The 16,375-nt window shown below is 45.3% G+C and overlaps 1 protein-coding gene across 1 annotated transcript; it reads right to left on the reverse strand.

Moving 5' to 3' along the window:
• Positions 1–3,130: 3,130 nt before the first annotated feature.
• Positions 3,131–4,605, reverse strand: LOC132533534 (uncharacterized). Its single transcript, XM_060175722.1, has 3 exons — positions 4,474–4,605; positions 3,680–3,980; positions 3,131–3,471 (listed from the first exon to the last, which is right to left on the reverse strand). Exons 1-3 carry the CDS (start codon positions 4,603–4,605, stop codon positions 3,131–3,133), a joined length of 774 nt encoding a protein of 257 aa, XP_060031705.1.
• Between the last annotated feature and the right edge of the window lie 11,770 nt (positions 4,606–16,375).

The following is a 16,375-nucleotide window of genomic DNA, read 5'->3' on the forward strand; positions in this document are numbered from 1 at the left end:
TACCCCCTGTGCTACCGCTTGACTCCCCTATCTCTCTTTCTATGTGGAAAAAAAAATGTCAGAGTCGTGAAACCCCAGAGATGGAAAAGATAAAACAAGAAAGATCGAAAGAAAGAAAGAAAGAAGAAAAGAAAGGGAGAAAGAAAGAAAGAAGAAAGAGAAAGAAATAAATATTTTTATACAATCTTATTCCTTGGTATTTAAACAAATGAAAACCCTCTATCTACACATAAATATGCAAGCTAATGATTATAGCAATCCTAGTCATAATTTCCATAGTTTGGAAAGAGCTAAGATGTCCATCACTAAGTGAGTGAATAAGCAAACTATGCTACAACTAGCAATTTAATATTATTTAGCACTAAAAAGAAATAAATAAATGAGTAATAAATCCAAAGGGAAAATTGGCAAAAGACATGAAGAGACAACTCAGAGGAACAATGCACCATGGATCTCAAAGATATGATGCAATGTTCAACTCAGTAAAATAAATCTAAATTAAGACTACAATGAGGGGGCTGGGCAGTGGCACATCAGGTTAAGCACACATAGTGCAAAGCACAAGGATCAACACAAGGATACCAGTTTGAGCCCCTGTTTCCCCACCTGTATGGGGGTCACTTCACAACTGGTGAAGCAGGTCTCTCCATCTGTCTACCTTTCTCTCCCCCTCTCTTCTTCCCCTCCTCTCTCAACTTGTCTCTGTCCTGTCCAACAACAATGGGAAAAGATGGCCAAAAGGAACAGTGGCACCAAGCACAAGCATTAGCCCTGGAGGCAAAAAAAAAAACAAAACACTATAATGAAACATCATTTAATATCTATCAATTTGACAAAAAAAAAATTCAGAAGTGATCATGCGCTTCCTATGGAAAATCATTATCATACTTTTTTCTTAGAGTGCAATGATCCAACCCTCTTGGAGAGAAAACTGAACTACAGTTACAAAATACATTTCATCCCACTAAGAATTTGAGAATTCCCATTTTAACACTGCTCAGGCTAACAATTCATGAATACAGAAAGTCTGTTTCAGAGATTTTTATCTCTGCATATTTTGCAAAATATATGCATATATGTGTATTTGTTTTTTGCTACTGTAGGTTTGTTTTGTTTTGTTTTGTTGCCTCCAGGGTTATTACTGGGGCTCGGTGCCTGCACCACGAATCCACTGCTCGAGGAGGATTGTTTTTTCCCTTTGTTGCCCTTGTTGTTTAACATTGTTATGGTTATTGTTAATGAATTTTATGGTTTGTTTTTACTATTGTTGTTTTTATTGATGTTGTTGTTGGATAGGACAGAGAGAAATAGAGAGGGGAGGGGAAGACAGAGAGGAGGAGAGAAGGATAGACACCTGTTGACCTTCTTCACCTACTGTGAAGTGACCACCCTGCGGATGGTGATTGGGCGGGGGTGGAGGGGGGCGTAAACCAGGATTCTTACACCTGTCCTAGTGCTTTGCACCATGTGCTCTTAACCTGTTACACTACAGCCCAACTCCCTGTTGTAGTTGTTTATTGAGCTAGGGCCTCCCCCATGCACACTCTTACTCATCTGGCCAACTGTTACATTAATTGCTCTGTTTAGGTTATCATAGTTATTGCTGGGTCTCATACCAACATGGCTGCCCCAATTATATTCTGTGCCTCTGGAAAGAGGGTGATAAAGCTGGATCGAGTGTGTGTGTGTGTGAGAGAGAGAGACAGGCAGAGAGAGAAAGAAAGAAAAGTATTAGCCTCATGCCACCCATTTTGAAACTTCCCCTTTCAGCCACTCCCATATAATGAACAGGACTGAAACCTGGGCTCCAATCATGGCAGGACCGTGTCCCGATGAGGGGAAATATCTATCTGACCTTAAATTTTGTTGATTAGATGTTTTCATGAGTGTTTCCATATCATATGCAATCAAATAATACTTTCAACTTATCTATTTGTTTATTGATTGATTGATTGATAGTCCAGAGAAACTGAGAGGGTAGAGGAAGAGTACAGTGCACAAGGACACAGGCTCACGCTCCTGGTTCCCACCTGCAGGGGGGAGACTTCAGGAGTGGTCAGGCAGAGCTGTAGTTTTGTCTCTGTCTCTCTCCCTATCTCCCCCTCCCTCCTCAATTTCTTTCTTCTCTACCAGAGAATTAGTCAATTAAAAGAGAGAGGGGGAGATACCTGTGCCTCTGCTTCACTACTCCTAAAGCTTAACTCAAGCGGGTAGAGACCAGGGGCTAGAACCTGGGCCCTTGCACACTGTAATGTGTGTGCTTAACCAGGAGCATTACCACCCCAAGAGCTATTTCCTTATTTCTTTTCTATATTAGCACACAAAACCCTCAGGTTTTATAGACTAATACAGCATCCAGGATACTTGAAAATTATTTAGGTTAGAGTAGTTTAGTTATGTTTTTATATATACTTTTAAAAAAGTTCATTTATTCCCTTTTAGTGCACTTGTTTTTATTGTTGTATTGATTATTGTTATTGATATCATTGTTGTTGGATAGGACAGAAGGAAATGGAGAGAGGAGGGGAAGAGAGAGGGTGAGAGAAAGATAGATACCTGCAGATCTGCTTCACCACCTATGAAGAGGTTCCCCTGCAGGTGGGCGAGCCAGGGGCTCCAACCAAGATCCTTAAGGCAGTCCCTGAGCTTTGTGCCACCTGCGCTTAACCCTCTGTGCTACCGCCTGACTACCATACTTCTTAATTTAAGAAAATCTTGTGACCATTTGATTAAAGACAACTTAATTGCTCTCATCAAAACTTCTTTCCTTTACATTTATGCACTGGCTGCTCTGCCAGTTCACCTTCCACACACCCTCCAGATGTTGCCAGGAGGCCCACACACCCTCCAGATGTTCAGGGTCCAGCTGTTGAGTAGCAGGGTAGGGACTGGGCCATGGAGGATGGTTGGGCATGCAGGTGGGCTGTGGTGGTGGCCCTGCAGCTGGACAGAAGCTAAGGAGGAGCTGCAGGGTGGGCAGATGGACTGGGGTGGATGCTCTGAGTCCCGGATTTCCTGTGGGGTCTAAAAAACTCTGTGTGACTCAACAGAGCAAGGGCTGCAGAGAACTGTGGGTGCACTGAGGACCATGGAGTGAGTGAACAAGCTCAGAACAAACACACATTTTATTTCAATTGAGTAAAAGCAGAGCAATATATCTGAAGAGTATAGGGCACATCAACAGGCAGTAGACCAAGAAAGCCATGCAGGACTCCCTCAGGGAGGGGAGGGCCAGCTGAGGGGTGAGAGAAGGGCGCAGGGCCTTCTCCACAGCTGGATCTGGGAGTGCAGCTCTGAACCTCTGGCTCTGAGCAAGAAGTGCCTCTGCTAGCTGTGCCTCTGGGGTCCTTGCTGTCCGGGCTGAGGGTCCTGGCTCCAGTGCTGCTGAGGGCTCCACACCTGCAGAGGACACTGGCTCTTGGGCCTCCTGGCAACAGGGGGCTGTTGGCACCTCCTCACCATCCCAGGGACCTGAGAAAGAGAAGTCACCCCATCAGCTCTCGGGGCACCAAGAGTCACACCCATCCAGGGAGCTCCATTCCTGCTGCTGTCCCCCAGGAGGGCTGAGGTCAGTCTCTCTCCTGATGTGATACCAGCTTCTGGGGCTCCTCCCTGTGGGGCCCAGTGCCCCCCTGCTCCCCACTTCCCTCAGAGCTCACACAGCCCAACCCCCTCTCACCTGCAGGCTGTGTGTCCAGAACACACAGGTCCCTTGGGGGCTCATGGAGCAGGATGTCACTATACAGAGGGCTGCTCCCCACTACCAACTGCACGCAGCCCTGGGGGAGGACATTCTCTGCTGTCTGGGCAGGAGGTTCCCCCTGGTCATCCACGGAGCCTTCTGAGGACGTGTCCAGGGACAGCAGCCTCCTCCTGGATCTCAGTTGCTCCCAGGATTCTGTCCCCTGAGGCCACTCTTCCTCAGACAGGGAGTCACAGTGCACACTGGAGACCTCCTCCAAGTACCCGGACTGAGATCTCTGCAGAAACAGAGACCAGAGTGTCATAGCCTTCCAGCCCTGCACACTGGCCTGGACACTGCTCTACCTCAGCCCAGCACTGTCTGCTCAGACCTGCATCCAGGAAGGGGGACAGACTCTTCCAAGGTGAACATGGACCTCGGGAAGTAGGAGCCACCCAGCCCTCCCAATAAATACTGCCTGCCTGCCTTGACCTGTTGTATGACCAGACCCTCCCTCCTTCTCCGGGAAGGACACACACACACACACAAACTATCTCTTTCTCTCTCCCTCTCCCTCTCCCTCTCCCTCTCCCTCTCCCTCTCCCTCTCCCTCTCCCTCTCCCTCTCCTTTTCCCTCTCCCTCTCCCTCTCCCTCTCCCTCTCTCTCTCTCTCTCTCTCTCTCTCTCTCTCTCTCTCTCTCACACACACACACACACACATACACTCATAGGGGAAATGTCTGTCCTGCCATCATCTGAGTTGTGGCTAAATATGGACACCACTCTGGTACCTGTGTTTCCCTAGGAGCCTTGCAGCAGCAACAGCAGAGGCTTCTACACTGATCCCTCAGCCAGACTCTGAACCGAGTCCTTCTGCCTCCTCGGAGGCCATTCTTCAGGCCATCCTCAGCAGGGTGTCTCATGGTAGAGAGCATCTTTCTCTCAGCTCTGAGAGCTAAGTGAACTGGGCAAGGGTCTGTAGACAGAATGTGGTTGCCCAGTGACCAGGGTTCCAAGTCAGTTGGTCTAGCAAAGGGAGGCGATGTCACTTCCTGTGCCCTCTGACCTGGGCTTCTCCTCAGAGATCTTCCCCCCCTCACAATGGCTATATGTGCTGATGACAGTTTACACTCCACCGCATGCCACACACACACAGTGATGACTACAGACACTCCACAGCCCCTGGAGGTATGGGGTGCAGCCAGGGTCCACCCATGAGGGCATATTCCTGGGGCAGATGCTGAACTTCCTTATTATTAAGATGACTCTGGAGTAGTCAGGAGCCTCTCAGGAACCCCAGTCTCCTAAGGAGATTAAATGTCCCCAGCTATGTGCCTGTTAACACCTGGGTTCCCTGTAGCCAGATCTGGTCCCTCATGGGACACACACACACACACACACACAACACAAACACAGTGAGATGGACATGTGATCTGTGGGCTGGCAGCAAACACACTCATACAGGATGGGCCTGTTCTAGGCACAGGGATGGTCACAGGCATTGTGGTGTCTCTCCCTCTCTGTCTCCCACACTGTCCTGTTTTCTACAGGAATTATCACACTTCATGATTCTGCAATGTACCTGGATTAAAGAAGTTAGGATATCAGCTAAAAGCAGTAAGGGAAAGATCTGAGGCCAAGAAATCTCTTGAATTCAAACTTTTCAGAACACTTGGCCTCTTGTGGCTTTGTGACGGTTGTGTGTGACTAGCAGAGCTGATTAATATTTGGACACCTCGCCTTCACAGATCAACACAATGAAGGTGCAAGAGTTATTCTGCTTAGGTATAAAAAGAAACAGCGAAGGGCAGGTGGTGGCGCATGTGACTGAGTGTACATGTTATAATGTACAAGGACCTATGTTCAAGCCCTTTGCCCTCAGCAAAAGGGACTCAGGTAGGGACTGGGGGCTCAAAGCCAGGTCCTTGCACATTGTAACCTGTGCGCTCAACCATGGCCACCACCACCTGGCCCCTATCTCTCTTTCTATGTGGAAAAAAATGTCAGAGCAGTGAAACCCCCGAGATGGAAAAGAAAGAAAGAATGGAAGAAAAGAAGGAAGAAAGGAAAGAAGGAAGGAAAGAAGGAAGGAAGGAAGGAAAGAAGGAAGGAGGAGAGAGAGAGAAAGGAAGAAGCATATTTATACAATTTCACTCCTTGGTATTTACACAAATGAACTAATACCCTCTATCTACACAAATCTGCACCATGCAGTGGTTACAGCAATTTTAGTCATAATATCCAAAGTTTGCAAACAGCTCAGATGTCCATCACTAAGTGTCGGGATAGCCTGAGGGTGCGTCTTCCCGAGCTAGTGCTCTCTGGGTTGGAGAGAACTCAACTGGAGCTGATCTAGGCTGCTGCGTGGGAGAGGGATCAGGAACTTGAGCCGCACTAACTTCGCAGGAGATACACTCTGGAATTCTCGGAGCTGGAAAGCAATTTCCAAGTGTCTTTAATCAGAAGAGCAGCTGTTTTTATAATCTCCAAGTAGGGTGGAAACAGGATGTGACATAGATATAGGGTGGAGCAAAAACGATTGGTGGAAGATCAGGGTGTGACAAGGAGAGGATCAGGATGTGACAAGGAAAGGGGGTGGAGCAGGTGAGAATTCTACCACTAAACCACCAATGCCCTGGAGGGAGTGTGGTGCTTTATGTAAATGTAAAAGTGATTTATGTAAATAGACCAAAGCTTTTAATGGGATCAGATCAATCCCTATATAGGCATATGGTTAAGCAGTAGCCAGGGGGAGCTGGCATACTACCCAACATCTCCCCCTTTCTTTTTAACTATTTGCCATAGTATCAGGAGTGTGGGGCACTTTGTGAGGCAGGGAGACTGATAAGAGGCACAATTTTTGGGGTTCTACTGTCCCTCCTTGCTCAACCTCTACGTAGAGAGAGAGACTAACAGGATTGACCCTCCCCTCAGGCTCAAGCCCTTCCAAGCTCAACCATATCCTCACAATTCCCCAACATCTCCCTCTTACTTAATGGCCATATATGACTGAGTCAATGTCTGTAAAAGGCTTCATCTCTGTCAGGGGAATAGCAGTGTAGGGGTGAACAGAAACCTGTTGGGAAGAAAGCAGAATGATAGCGTGTAAGTGTCTTCAAAAAGAACTAGCACAAGACAGGGAGGGATAAGTAAGAGTAGCAAGAGACAGAGTGAGCCTGATGGGTGGAGGAGTGGGGGCCTTATAAGCCGAGGGACTAGAGGGGTGATCTGGCATTGCAAAATCCTGAGTCAGCTGGCGGAAAGTTCTATGAACTGCTACAGTCATTCTTCAAGAAGTCCAGCAGTATAAAGGGAGTGTCCAGCAAGTTCTTATAGAAGCATCAGTCCAATGTCAATGGCCAGGAAATAAATGCCACACGTCTATCTTGATGGAGAAGGACAGCCACTGGAACTTTTCTTCTCTGTAGAGAGTGACCTGGAACCGCCAAAACATGATGGGTGAAACAGAAGAAGGAGGAGCAGACACCGATGGTTGAGAGAAAAGCAGTAGGAAAGTCTTGTCCTTTGGAGTCTGTGAATCAGGTTCTCCAGATCGTGTCAGGTCACATCATGGGTTTCGGGGGATGCTGTAATTGTGGGTGATGTCAGAGGTCAGGGGTCCAGGATGGATTTCTGGGGATTCTATATGAGCAGATGCTTCTTTATGCGAAGGCTTGTCATAGCTGTAGTCAATTACTTATGAAAAAACTTTGTAACAAATTAGAAGTTTACTACAATTGATAACTCAATGATTATAATTGGTTTCAGTATCTTTATAATTTCATGTAAAGGTCATCTTATGTGACCTCATGTAGCAGTCTCTGTATAGCAAAATTTTCATACCATATATTGATTCTTAACTAATTTTACATTGGGTTTTTAAGCAAACTCAGGTTACTAGAGAGTTAGCACATTTTAGTGACAATTTTTTTTTGTACATTTACAATGTCAGATGGATGCCAAATTTGTTGTGGATTAATTTCCACAAGATAGTTTACAGGACATTTTTGGGGGCCCTCCAAAAATGTCCTGTATAGAGGATTTGTATTTTAACTTAGGAGATGATGAATTGTCACATTGAATATTTAGAGTTTTACCTTAAACACTCAGTTACTTTAATGAATTGATTTTACCTCTCCTGGTAAGAATGTAGCTTCAAAGTTACACTTTAACCATTAAGTTAATGTTTACCAAACTTGAAACACACAGGAGGAGAAAAACTTGTTAATAAGACATATCATTTCAAATGCGAATTTAGATCTACTGTCATAATTGAACCATCTTTACTCACAGTTTAAGACTAAAACATTTCATATTTATATCAAGACTTAAAAAAGAAATCAAAAAGAGGAATGAACAATTTTTGGACTGTTTCTGGATGTCTCCAGAAACCATGGCTGCGTCCAGCCATTTTATATAAAGTCAGTTAACTTTCAGAGTACTCTGAGCACAATGGGTTGTACAAAAATTTTGGTCACTCAACTCACTCAATTTTTTTTTTTTTTACTCACTCACTCACTCACTCACTCACTCACTCACTCACAAAAACACAACTGGCCAGTCATAGCATAAGACATTCAGGGGGCGGGGGGAAGAGTTCTGTGAATCAGATTTTTTTGATTCTACCATGCTCTATTATGGATCCTGGGGTGCATCCTGCAGCCAGTCCTCTTGCAGCCAGTCTTCTTGCAGTGTTTCTTGTTCTTCAGGGATATCAGCGCCATCATGTGGGTATTGCCGGACATGGCGGGCAGGAACCCAAACAGGCTTGGAGTAATTTTGTGGAAAAATGCATGCGAAACCCCTCCCCATAGTCAACAGGGGGTCAGGTGCTTTCCAAATTTTATCAAGTGGGTCTTTCCATTTGACTTTAATAGCTGAGAGGGTGGGTGGTGTTTGCCAATGAAGAATAATAGGAGGTTGGTCTGAGTTTTTGTAAATATTAAAGAGATTTAATGTAGTTAAGGCTTTTGCCAGCTGGATATTAGGGGGGGACATTTCCCCTTTTTCTTTATTTAATTGAGCCTTAAGAGTTTGATGGGCCCTCTCAACAATGCCTTGTCCCTGTGGATTATACGGAATGCCTTAGTATGAGTAATGTTCCAGAGGGAACAAAAGTCTTTAAATTGTTTGATGGTAACAGTAGGTCAATTATCTGTTTTAAGTGAAAGAGGTAATCCCAGTACAATAAAACCGGAGAGCATATGGCTTATAAGCTTTTTTGAGTTTTCTCCAGTCTGAGCTGTAGCCCACATAAACTTAGAGAAGGTATCAATTGAGATGAACACATCTTTTTATTTGTCAAAGTTGGGTATGTGGGTAACATCAATTTGCCAAAGATCATTGGCTTTTAAACCTCGAGGATTAACCCCCAGAGTTTGAATAGCAGGTGTTTTGATTAGACCTGCACAGGAGGAACATGTAGTAAGAATACGTTTTAACTGTGGCAGAGGAATATCAGGAAATCGAGCTCGAAGACCTTTAAGATTAACATGGGTTAGGGAATGAAAGTCAGCAGGATTAGAGACAGAGGCTAGGAGAATTCCTGTGGAGGCAAGGTGGTCGGCTGCAGCATTCCCTTCGGACAGGGGACCAGGAAGAGGGCTGTGGGAACGTAGGTGCTGAACATACAGTGGTTGGGTTCGAAAACAGAGCATAGAGGCAATTTGAATTAAAAGAAGAGAAAGCGGGTTGTCATCAATTGTTACATAAGAGCAAGCCATGGAAGTAAGTTAACAGTATACACACTGTCAGAAAAAAGGTTGAAGGGTTCTGGTACAACTTTTAATGCAAGGAAAACAGCATAAAGTTCTTTGTACTGAGGGGAATTATCAGGAAGTTCAGTAAAGAGAGGTTTGGGGCATTGCTGGTCTGGATAATATATAAGGGCAGCAGCTCCCTTTTTTCCACCATCAGTGAACACTGTAGGAGCAGGGGTGATGGGATCTCGAGAGAAAAGTTTAGGTACTAGTAGAGGTAACAGAGGTAAAGAAGCTATCAAATTATCAGAGGGAAAATGATTATCTAATTGTCCTGGAAAACCCATTAAACTTATGGCAAAACGAGAATGGTGGCGTATGAGCCATTCTGTATCTGTGAGAGAAAAAGGAAGAATGATTGAATCTGGTTCCCTTCCTAAGACCTGAACCGATCTGTTTCTTCCTTGGCGAACCATAAATGCTAAGGCATCAATCTCGGTAAGGAGTCTTGGAGCTCCGCCTACTGGCATATGAAGCCATTCGAGAATGCCATGTTCCTGCCACAATGCCCCCACTACCGTGGGGGTGGAGTTAAAGATTAGAAGATTTACTGGAGAGGAGGGGGAGAACCGAACGAGGTGCATGTCCTGGAGAGCTTGGTTAACTTTTTCCAGTGCCAAGGAGGCTTCGGGGGTTAACATACGCTTTGAGGAGGGCTGTTTGTTTCCTTTTAACAGATCGAACAGTTGTTGCAGGCAGCTCGTAGGCAGATAAAGATACTGCCTAAGCCAATTCAAATTTCAAGAAAACTTTGTAAAGAAGCAAGAGTGACATGAGAAGGAAAAGTAACACAAGGTTTTAAAGGACGAATCTGCGTTAGGGTAATCTCTGAGCCTAAGAAAGATATTGGAGGAATTAGCTGTATTTTCTCAGGAGCTACATTAAGTCCACTTCTCTTTAAGGCAGGGATTAGAAAATCACGTAGGGCGGAGAGATCTGTATCTAATTCTCCCCATATTAACACGTCATCCATATAACGAAAAACCTTAAGGCCCTTATGAATATATGGAAAAGGGGCAGATTTAACAGCCTCTTGACAAATAGTAGGACTATTAGCCATGCCCTGGGGCAGTACCACCCATTCAAATCTGTCGGCAGGGCTGGCATTATTAATAGAAGGAACAGAGAAAGCAAAACGTTTACAATCTTGTGGGTGTAAGGGAATAGAGAAAAAACAATCCTGTATATCAATAGCTATGATTGGAATTCCTGTGGGAATTGTGGAAGCAAGAGGCAAACCCCTTTGCGGGGAGCCCCAAACCTGCATGATTTTATTAACTGCATGAAGATCTTGGAGGAGGTGCCATTTTCCTGAGCGCTTTTTATTCACAAAGACTGGAGTATTCCATGGGCTCCGAGAATGACAAATGTGTCCCAAGGATAACTGCTCTTGGATGAGTTCTTTTAAAATTTGTAGCTTCTCCCTAGGCAAAGGCCACTGTTCCACCCAGACAGGCTCATTAGAAAGCCAATCTAAGCAGGGAGTTCTGTTACAAACAGTGGCAGTTAGTATTGGGGGTGCTGGTTGGGTCTAGCAGTCTCACAGGAGTGAGTGTGGTGTCCTGTAGAGGTGTCTGAGGATATCACTACATCTAAAGATTCCAGCAAGTCTCTTCCCAATAAATTGGTGCTTATATCAGCTATTAAAGGCTGAAAGCGTCCGGTAGTCCCTTCTGGATCTTCCCACACAAGGGAATCTCGTGTGCGGAATGCCTGAGTCAATCATCCATCACCATGTAAGCGTGGTCCCGGGAGGAGTTCCCAACTCTGGGGAACCTCTGCTTGTCTTAATATTGTCTTATCTTCTCCCATGTCAATCAAACACTTAAAAGGAATATTACCGATCTTTACTGTCATAGTTGGGTGACCCCTTTCTAAAACAGGGGTGGTCCATAAAATCTCAGGCTCCGAATTCGAGCTGTTCTCTTGCTCCAGCAGGTTATTTCTATGCTGGAAGTTCCCACATACCGCGGGTTCCTCCTTCTGCTCACCCTTTGTTATTGTTACTTGGCGTTGTGGGTGTAGTGACGGATTGGGTCCCAAGCTGGGCTTTTGTTTGTAGAAGAAGGGCACAGCACCAAGCAGGCGACCTGCTTCCTTCCCTCTTGGGGGCGGGGCTAAGGGAAGCCCCACACCTTGTTTAAATCCCTGTTTACATTTGGCAGAGGCGTGCCGTTCCTATGGAACCTTGACCAACAGTCTCTCCTCCAGTGAAATCCTTTCTGGCATCTGGAACAAGGCATTCGTGGTCTCTGATTCCCTGTCTGGAGGCGGGGTTGCCCTGACTGGAGGCGGGGTCACGGTCTATTTTCTGGACATTGGTTACGCCAATGGCCTTGGCGACTGCACTGAAAGCAAGCCCCTTTTTGCTTATGTAAGGTAGCTGCATAGGCCTGTAACATAGGTCCTTGAAAAGAGCTTGATCTGAGATCCTGTGTAGCTATAATCCAAGTATCTGGGTGTTCGTTTTTAAGAGTGATACAGGCCTGTCGAAAATGCGGAAGCACTCCATCCCAGACTATGGATCACAGGAGGAGAAAACGAGCATCAGGATTATAAATCTTCCTTTCCAAACTCCACTGGAACCTGGCAATGAATTTAGAGAGGGATTCATCAGGTTCTTGTTGAAGGCAGAGAATGGGGGCTGAGGCCGCTCCCATAGGTGGTGTTAATCGCTCCCATACTTTAAATGCACACAGGCGTACCTGATCAAAATACCCCAGTGGAAACTGGCTTCTACCTGTTGAATCCCTGTTTCTAATTGGCCTGTTCCAAACAATGCATCAAAATTCCCCTCTGGCTGATTTTGAATATTTTTCCGCTATTGTTGTAAACATTCGTCGCGAAAGAATGCCTCCCATTTCAGGAAGAGGGGGCCTGGGAGCATAGCACGAGTTACATCCCTCCAATCTTGGGGGGTATTAAGGTTCTGAAGCAGGCCTTGTAAAATGGACCTGGTCCATGGGGCTTGAATACCGTCATCCTTGATAGCCTGGCGTAGTTCCTTCAGGTCTGTGGCGGAATATGGATACCAGGCCTAAGCTTTTTGTCTATTGGGGGCAACATTGACCGGAAATGTGTGGACTTGCTCTGATAAGTGTGTAGCAGTAGGAGGAGTCACCGAAGTGGAAACTTCTGGACAAGCGGCGGATGAAGTGGTTTTGGAGGCTACAGGAGAATTCGGACATGTGTCTGTCAATACGGGGGAGGGCGAAGAAGCAGCCGTGGAGGCAGCATGAGGTTCCGGACATGTGTCTTCCAAAATGGGGGTGGCCGAAGAAATGGCTGTGGAGTCAAAAGGAGAATTCGGACACGTGTCTGGCAAAATAGGGGCCTCAGGGCAAGATGCCAAAACAGGATCACGACAGGCCTTTGCTTCTTCTTGTTTTTAAGGTGCTGGTTAAGTTCTATGATCACTTCCTTTATCTCTTGGACCTCAGCCTCTAGGTCCTTAAGTCTTTTGAGAGGTTGCCCTATATATCCCTTAAAAGCTGCTATGATGATCAACAGCATATAAGGTGCAGCCCCGAGAAAAATGTCCCAGATATATAAAAATTGTATACTGGAAAAAGAATGCAGAATTTGGAAAAGACTTTACATGGTGGAGAGATCTCAGGAAAACAATAAGAAAGAAAAAAATCACAGTGCTTTAACACAATATTGCAGATACCCAAAAGGTGTGTGCTTATCTAGGATGTCTTCTTGTAAATCTGCTGCTTACGTGTCCCTGTTCCGGGCGCCAGATGCCGGGATAGCCTGAGGGTGCTTCTTCCTGAGATAGTGCTCTCTGGATTGGAGAGAACTCAACAGGAGCTGATCTAGGCTGCTGCGTGGGAGAGGGATCAGGAACTTGTGCTGCACTAACTTCGCAGGAGATACACTCTGGAACTCTCGGAGCCGGAAAGCTATTTCCAAGTGTCTTTAATCAGAAGAGCAGCTGTTTTTCTACTCTCCAAGTAGGGTGGAAACAGGATGTGACATAAATAGGGTGGAGCAAAAAGTGATTGGTGGAAGATCAGGGTGTGACAAGGAGAGGGGGTGGAGCAGGTGAGAATTCTACCACTAAACCACCAATGCCCTGGAGGGAGTGTGGTGCTTTATGTAAATGTAAAAGTGATTTATGTAAATAGACCAAAGCTTTTAATGGGATCAGATCAATCCCTGTATAGGCATATGGTTAAGCAGAAGCCAGGGGGAGCTGGCATACTACCCAACAATTAAGTGAGTGAATAAATAAACTGTGGTACAACTAGTAATTAAATATTATTTAGCACAAAAAAGAAAATAATACATGACTAATAAATCCAAAGGAAAATTTGGCAAAAGACATAAACAGACAGCTCATGGGAAAATGCACCAATGGATCTCAAATATATGAAGCAATGTTCAACTTAGTAAAAATAAATCTAAATTAAAACTACAATGATGGGTCTTGGCATTAGCACACCAGGATAAGCCCACACAGTGCAAAGCACAAGGACCAGCACAAGGATCCCAGTTTGAGCCCCTGGGTCCCCACCTGCATGGGGGTCGATTCACAACTGGTGAAGCAGGTCTCTCCATCTGTCTACCTTTCTCTCCCCCTCTCTTCTTCCCCTCCTCTCTCTACTTGTCTTTGTCCTGTCCAACAACAATGGAAAAAGATGGCCAACAGGAACAGTGGCACCAACACAAGCATTAGCCCTGGAGGCAAAAAAAAAAAAACTAAAATGAAACATCATTTCAAATCTATAAGTTTAACAAAAAAAAAGTCAAAAGTGATGATGTGATTCCTTCAGAAAATCATTGTCATATTTTTTTCTGAGAGTGCAATGATCCAACCCTCTTGGAGAGAAAACTGAACTACAGTTACAAAGTACATTTAATCCCACTAAGAATTTGAGAATCAGTTTGAGAACTCCCATTTTAGCACTGCTCAGCCTATCAGTTCATGAATATAGACAGTCTGTTTCAGAGATTTTTATCTCTGCATATTTTGCAAAATATATGCATATATGCTTATTTGTTTATTGCTATTGTCGATTGTTTTCTTTTGTTTTGTTGCCTCCAGGGTTATTACTGGGGCTCAGTGCCTGCACCACAAATCCACAACTAGTGGAGGCTGTATTTTTTCCCTTTGTTGCCTTTGTTGTTTAACATTGTTATGGTTATTATTATTGGATTTTATGATTTTTTACTAGTGTTGTTATTGATGTTGTTGTAGTTGGATAGGACAGAGATAAATATAAGGACGGGGAAGACAAAGAGGAGGAGAGAGAGATAAACACTTGTTGACCTGCTTCACCTACTGTGAAGAGACCTCCCAGCAGGTGGTCAGTGGAGGGGGGCAAGAACCAGGATTCTTACACCAGTCCTTGCACTTTGCACCATGTGCTCTTTTTTTTTTTAATTTAAGAAAGTATTAATTAACAAAACCATAGGGTAGGAGGGGTACAATTCCACACAATTCCCACCACCCAATCTCCATAACCCATCCCCTCCCCTGATAACTTTCCCACTCTTTATCCCTCTGGGAGCATGGACCCAGGGTCATTGTGGGTTGCAGAAGGTAGAAGGTCTGGCTTCTGTAATTGCTTCCCCACTGAACATGGGTGTTGACTGGTCGGTCCATACTCCCAGTCTGCCTCTCTCTTTCCCTAGTAGGGTGGGTCTCTAGGGAAGCGGAGCTCCAGAACACATTGGTGGGGTCTTCAGTCCAGGGAAGCCTGGCCGGCATCCTGATGACATCTGGAACCTGGTGACTGAAAAGAGAGTTAACATACAAAGCCAAACAAATTGTTGAGCAATCATGGACCCAAAGCTTGGAATAGTGGCAAGGAAGTATTAGGGGGGTACTCACTGCAAACTCTAGTGTACTTCTGCTTTCAGGTATATATTTTGCAGTAGTTTACGGATACGTGAGAAGATATGCTCTCTCTCACAGAAACTGGTGTATATCTAGGTTTTGGAGTTTGTTAGAAAGTGAACCACCTGGGACAGAATTAGAGTCTACTATGAAAGGAAAGGTCTCACCCGAGTAATGAAGCTGAAGGGTTGTCATTCCACATGTGAAGTCTCTGGACACAGTCTGAAGTGAAGCATGTTGAGGTGGCAATCATTGTGTTGGTTAGGTTGTGATTGGCAGATACAATATATTTTTTGTATGCTTTACATTGGGTTGTTCTAGATCTCCCCTGCCAATAAAATTGGATCAGTCCTGCTAATTTAGTGGGCCCGCTTGGCCCCGCCCCAAATAACCCTGCCAGAGTTCCTGAGTTCCAGACTTCCAGAGTTCGAGAGTTCTAGAGTTGCAGAGTAAGAGAGAGTGCTTGTGCCGCCGCAAAGAGACAGCAGAGATCTGTTTGGTGATTAGTTTGTCTTAGTTTATGAATCGTTGTTCCTGAATAAAGAAATACAGCTTCCCTGCCCAGTGTTATGTCTCTGGTCGTCTCTGTTACCCGCCCATGAAGCTATCCCGGCCAGCTGGAGCCTCTGAATTTTTACAACAAATGGCCCCCAACGTGGGCCACAAACCCACCACACTGAGATTAAGAGTCTCATGCTCTACCGACTGAGCTAGCCGGGCTAGAGCCTACAAATTTTAACAACAAATGGCGCCCACGTGGACCTGACCTGCACATCTCTCAGATAAGTAAAGACAATTTGGCTACCTATACACTATGGCCTTCTCTTCTGCTTGTGAAGAGATCTCCAAAGGCCTCTGCTCTTTCTTCATGAGACTGTTTTTCTGTTTCTGAAACATTTATCTCTGGATCACTCTGTGGTTTCCACTCGCGGGCAAACTCAGAACAGCCAGCGGGAATAGCCAGCGGGTGGGAGGCAAGGTGTGGAGCTGCTGTTTCCACCTGGTTAAACAGCCAGCCAGCCGGCTGCGCCCAGACAACCCCACGCACCTCGCCCACAGCCCCACATCCCCGCAGCCCTCAAGAGGCTG

This window comes from Erinaceus europaeus, chromosome 16, assembly GCF_950295315.1.
Source record: "Erinaceus europaeus chromosome 16, mEriEur2.1, whole genome shotgun sequence".
NCBI classification, from domain to species: Eukaryota; Metazoa; Chordata; class Mammalia; order Eulipotyphla; family Erinaceidae; genus Erinaceus; species Erinaceus europaeus.

Excerpts from the sequence above, each read along its gene's own strand:
- LOC132533534 (XM_060175722.1), bottom strand. The coding sequence starts at position 4,605 with ATGAGACACCCTGCTGAGGATGGCCTGAAGAATGGCCTCCGAGGAGGC. Across the intron at positions 3,981-4,473 it reads AGGCTCCTAGGGAAACACAG|AGATCTCAGTCCGGGTACTT; the intron begins GTACCAGAGTGG and ends CTGTTTCTGCAG. Across the intron at positions 3,472-3,679 it reads TCTGGACACACAGCCTGCAG|GTCCCTGGGATGGTGAGGAG; the intron begins GTGAGAGGGGGT and ends TCTCTTTCTCAG.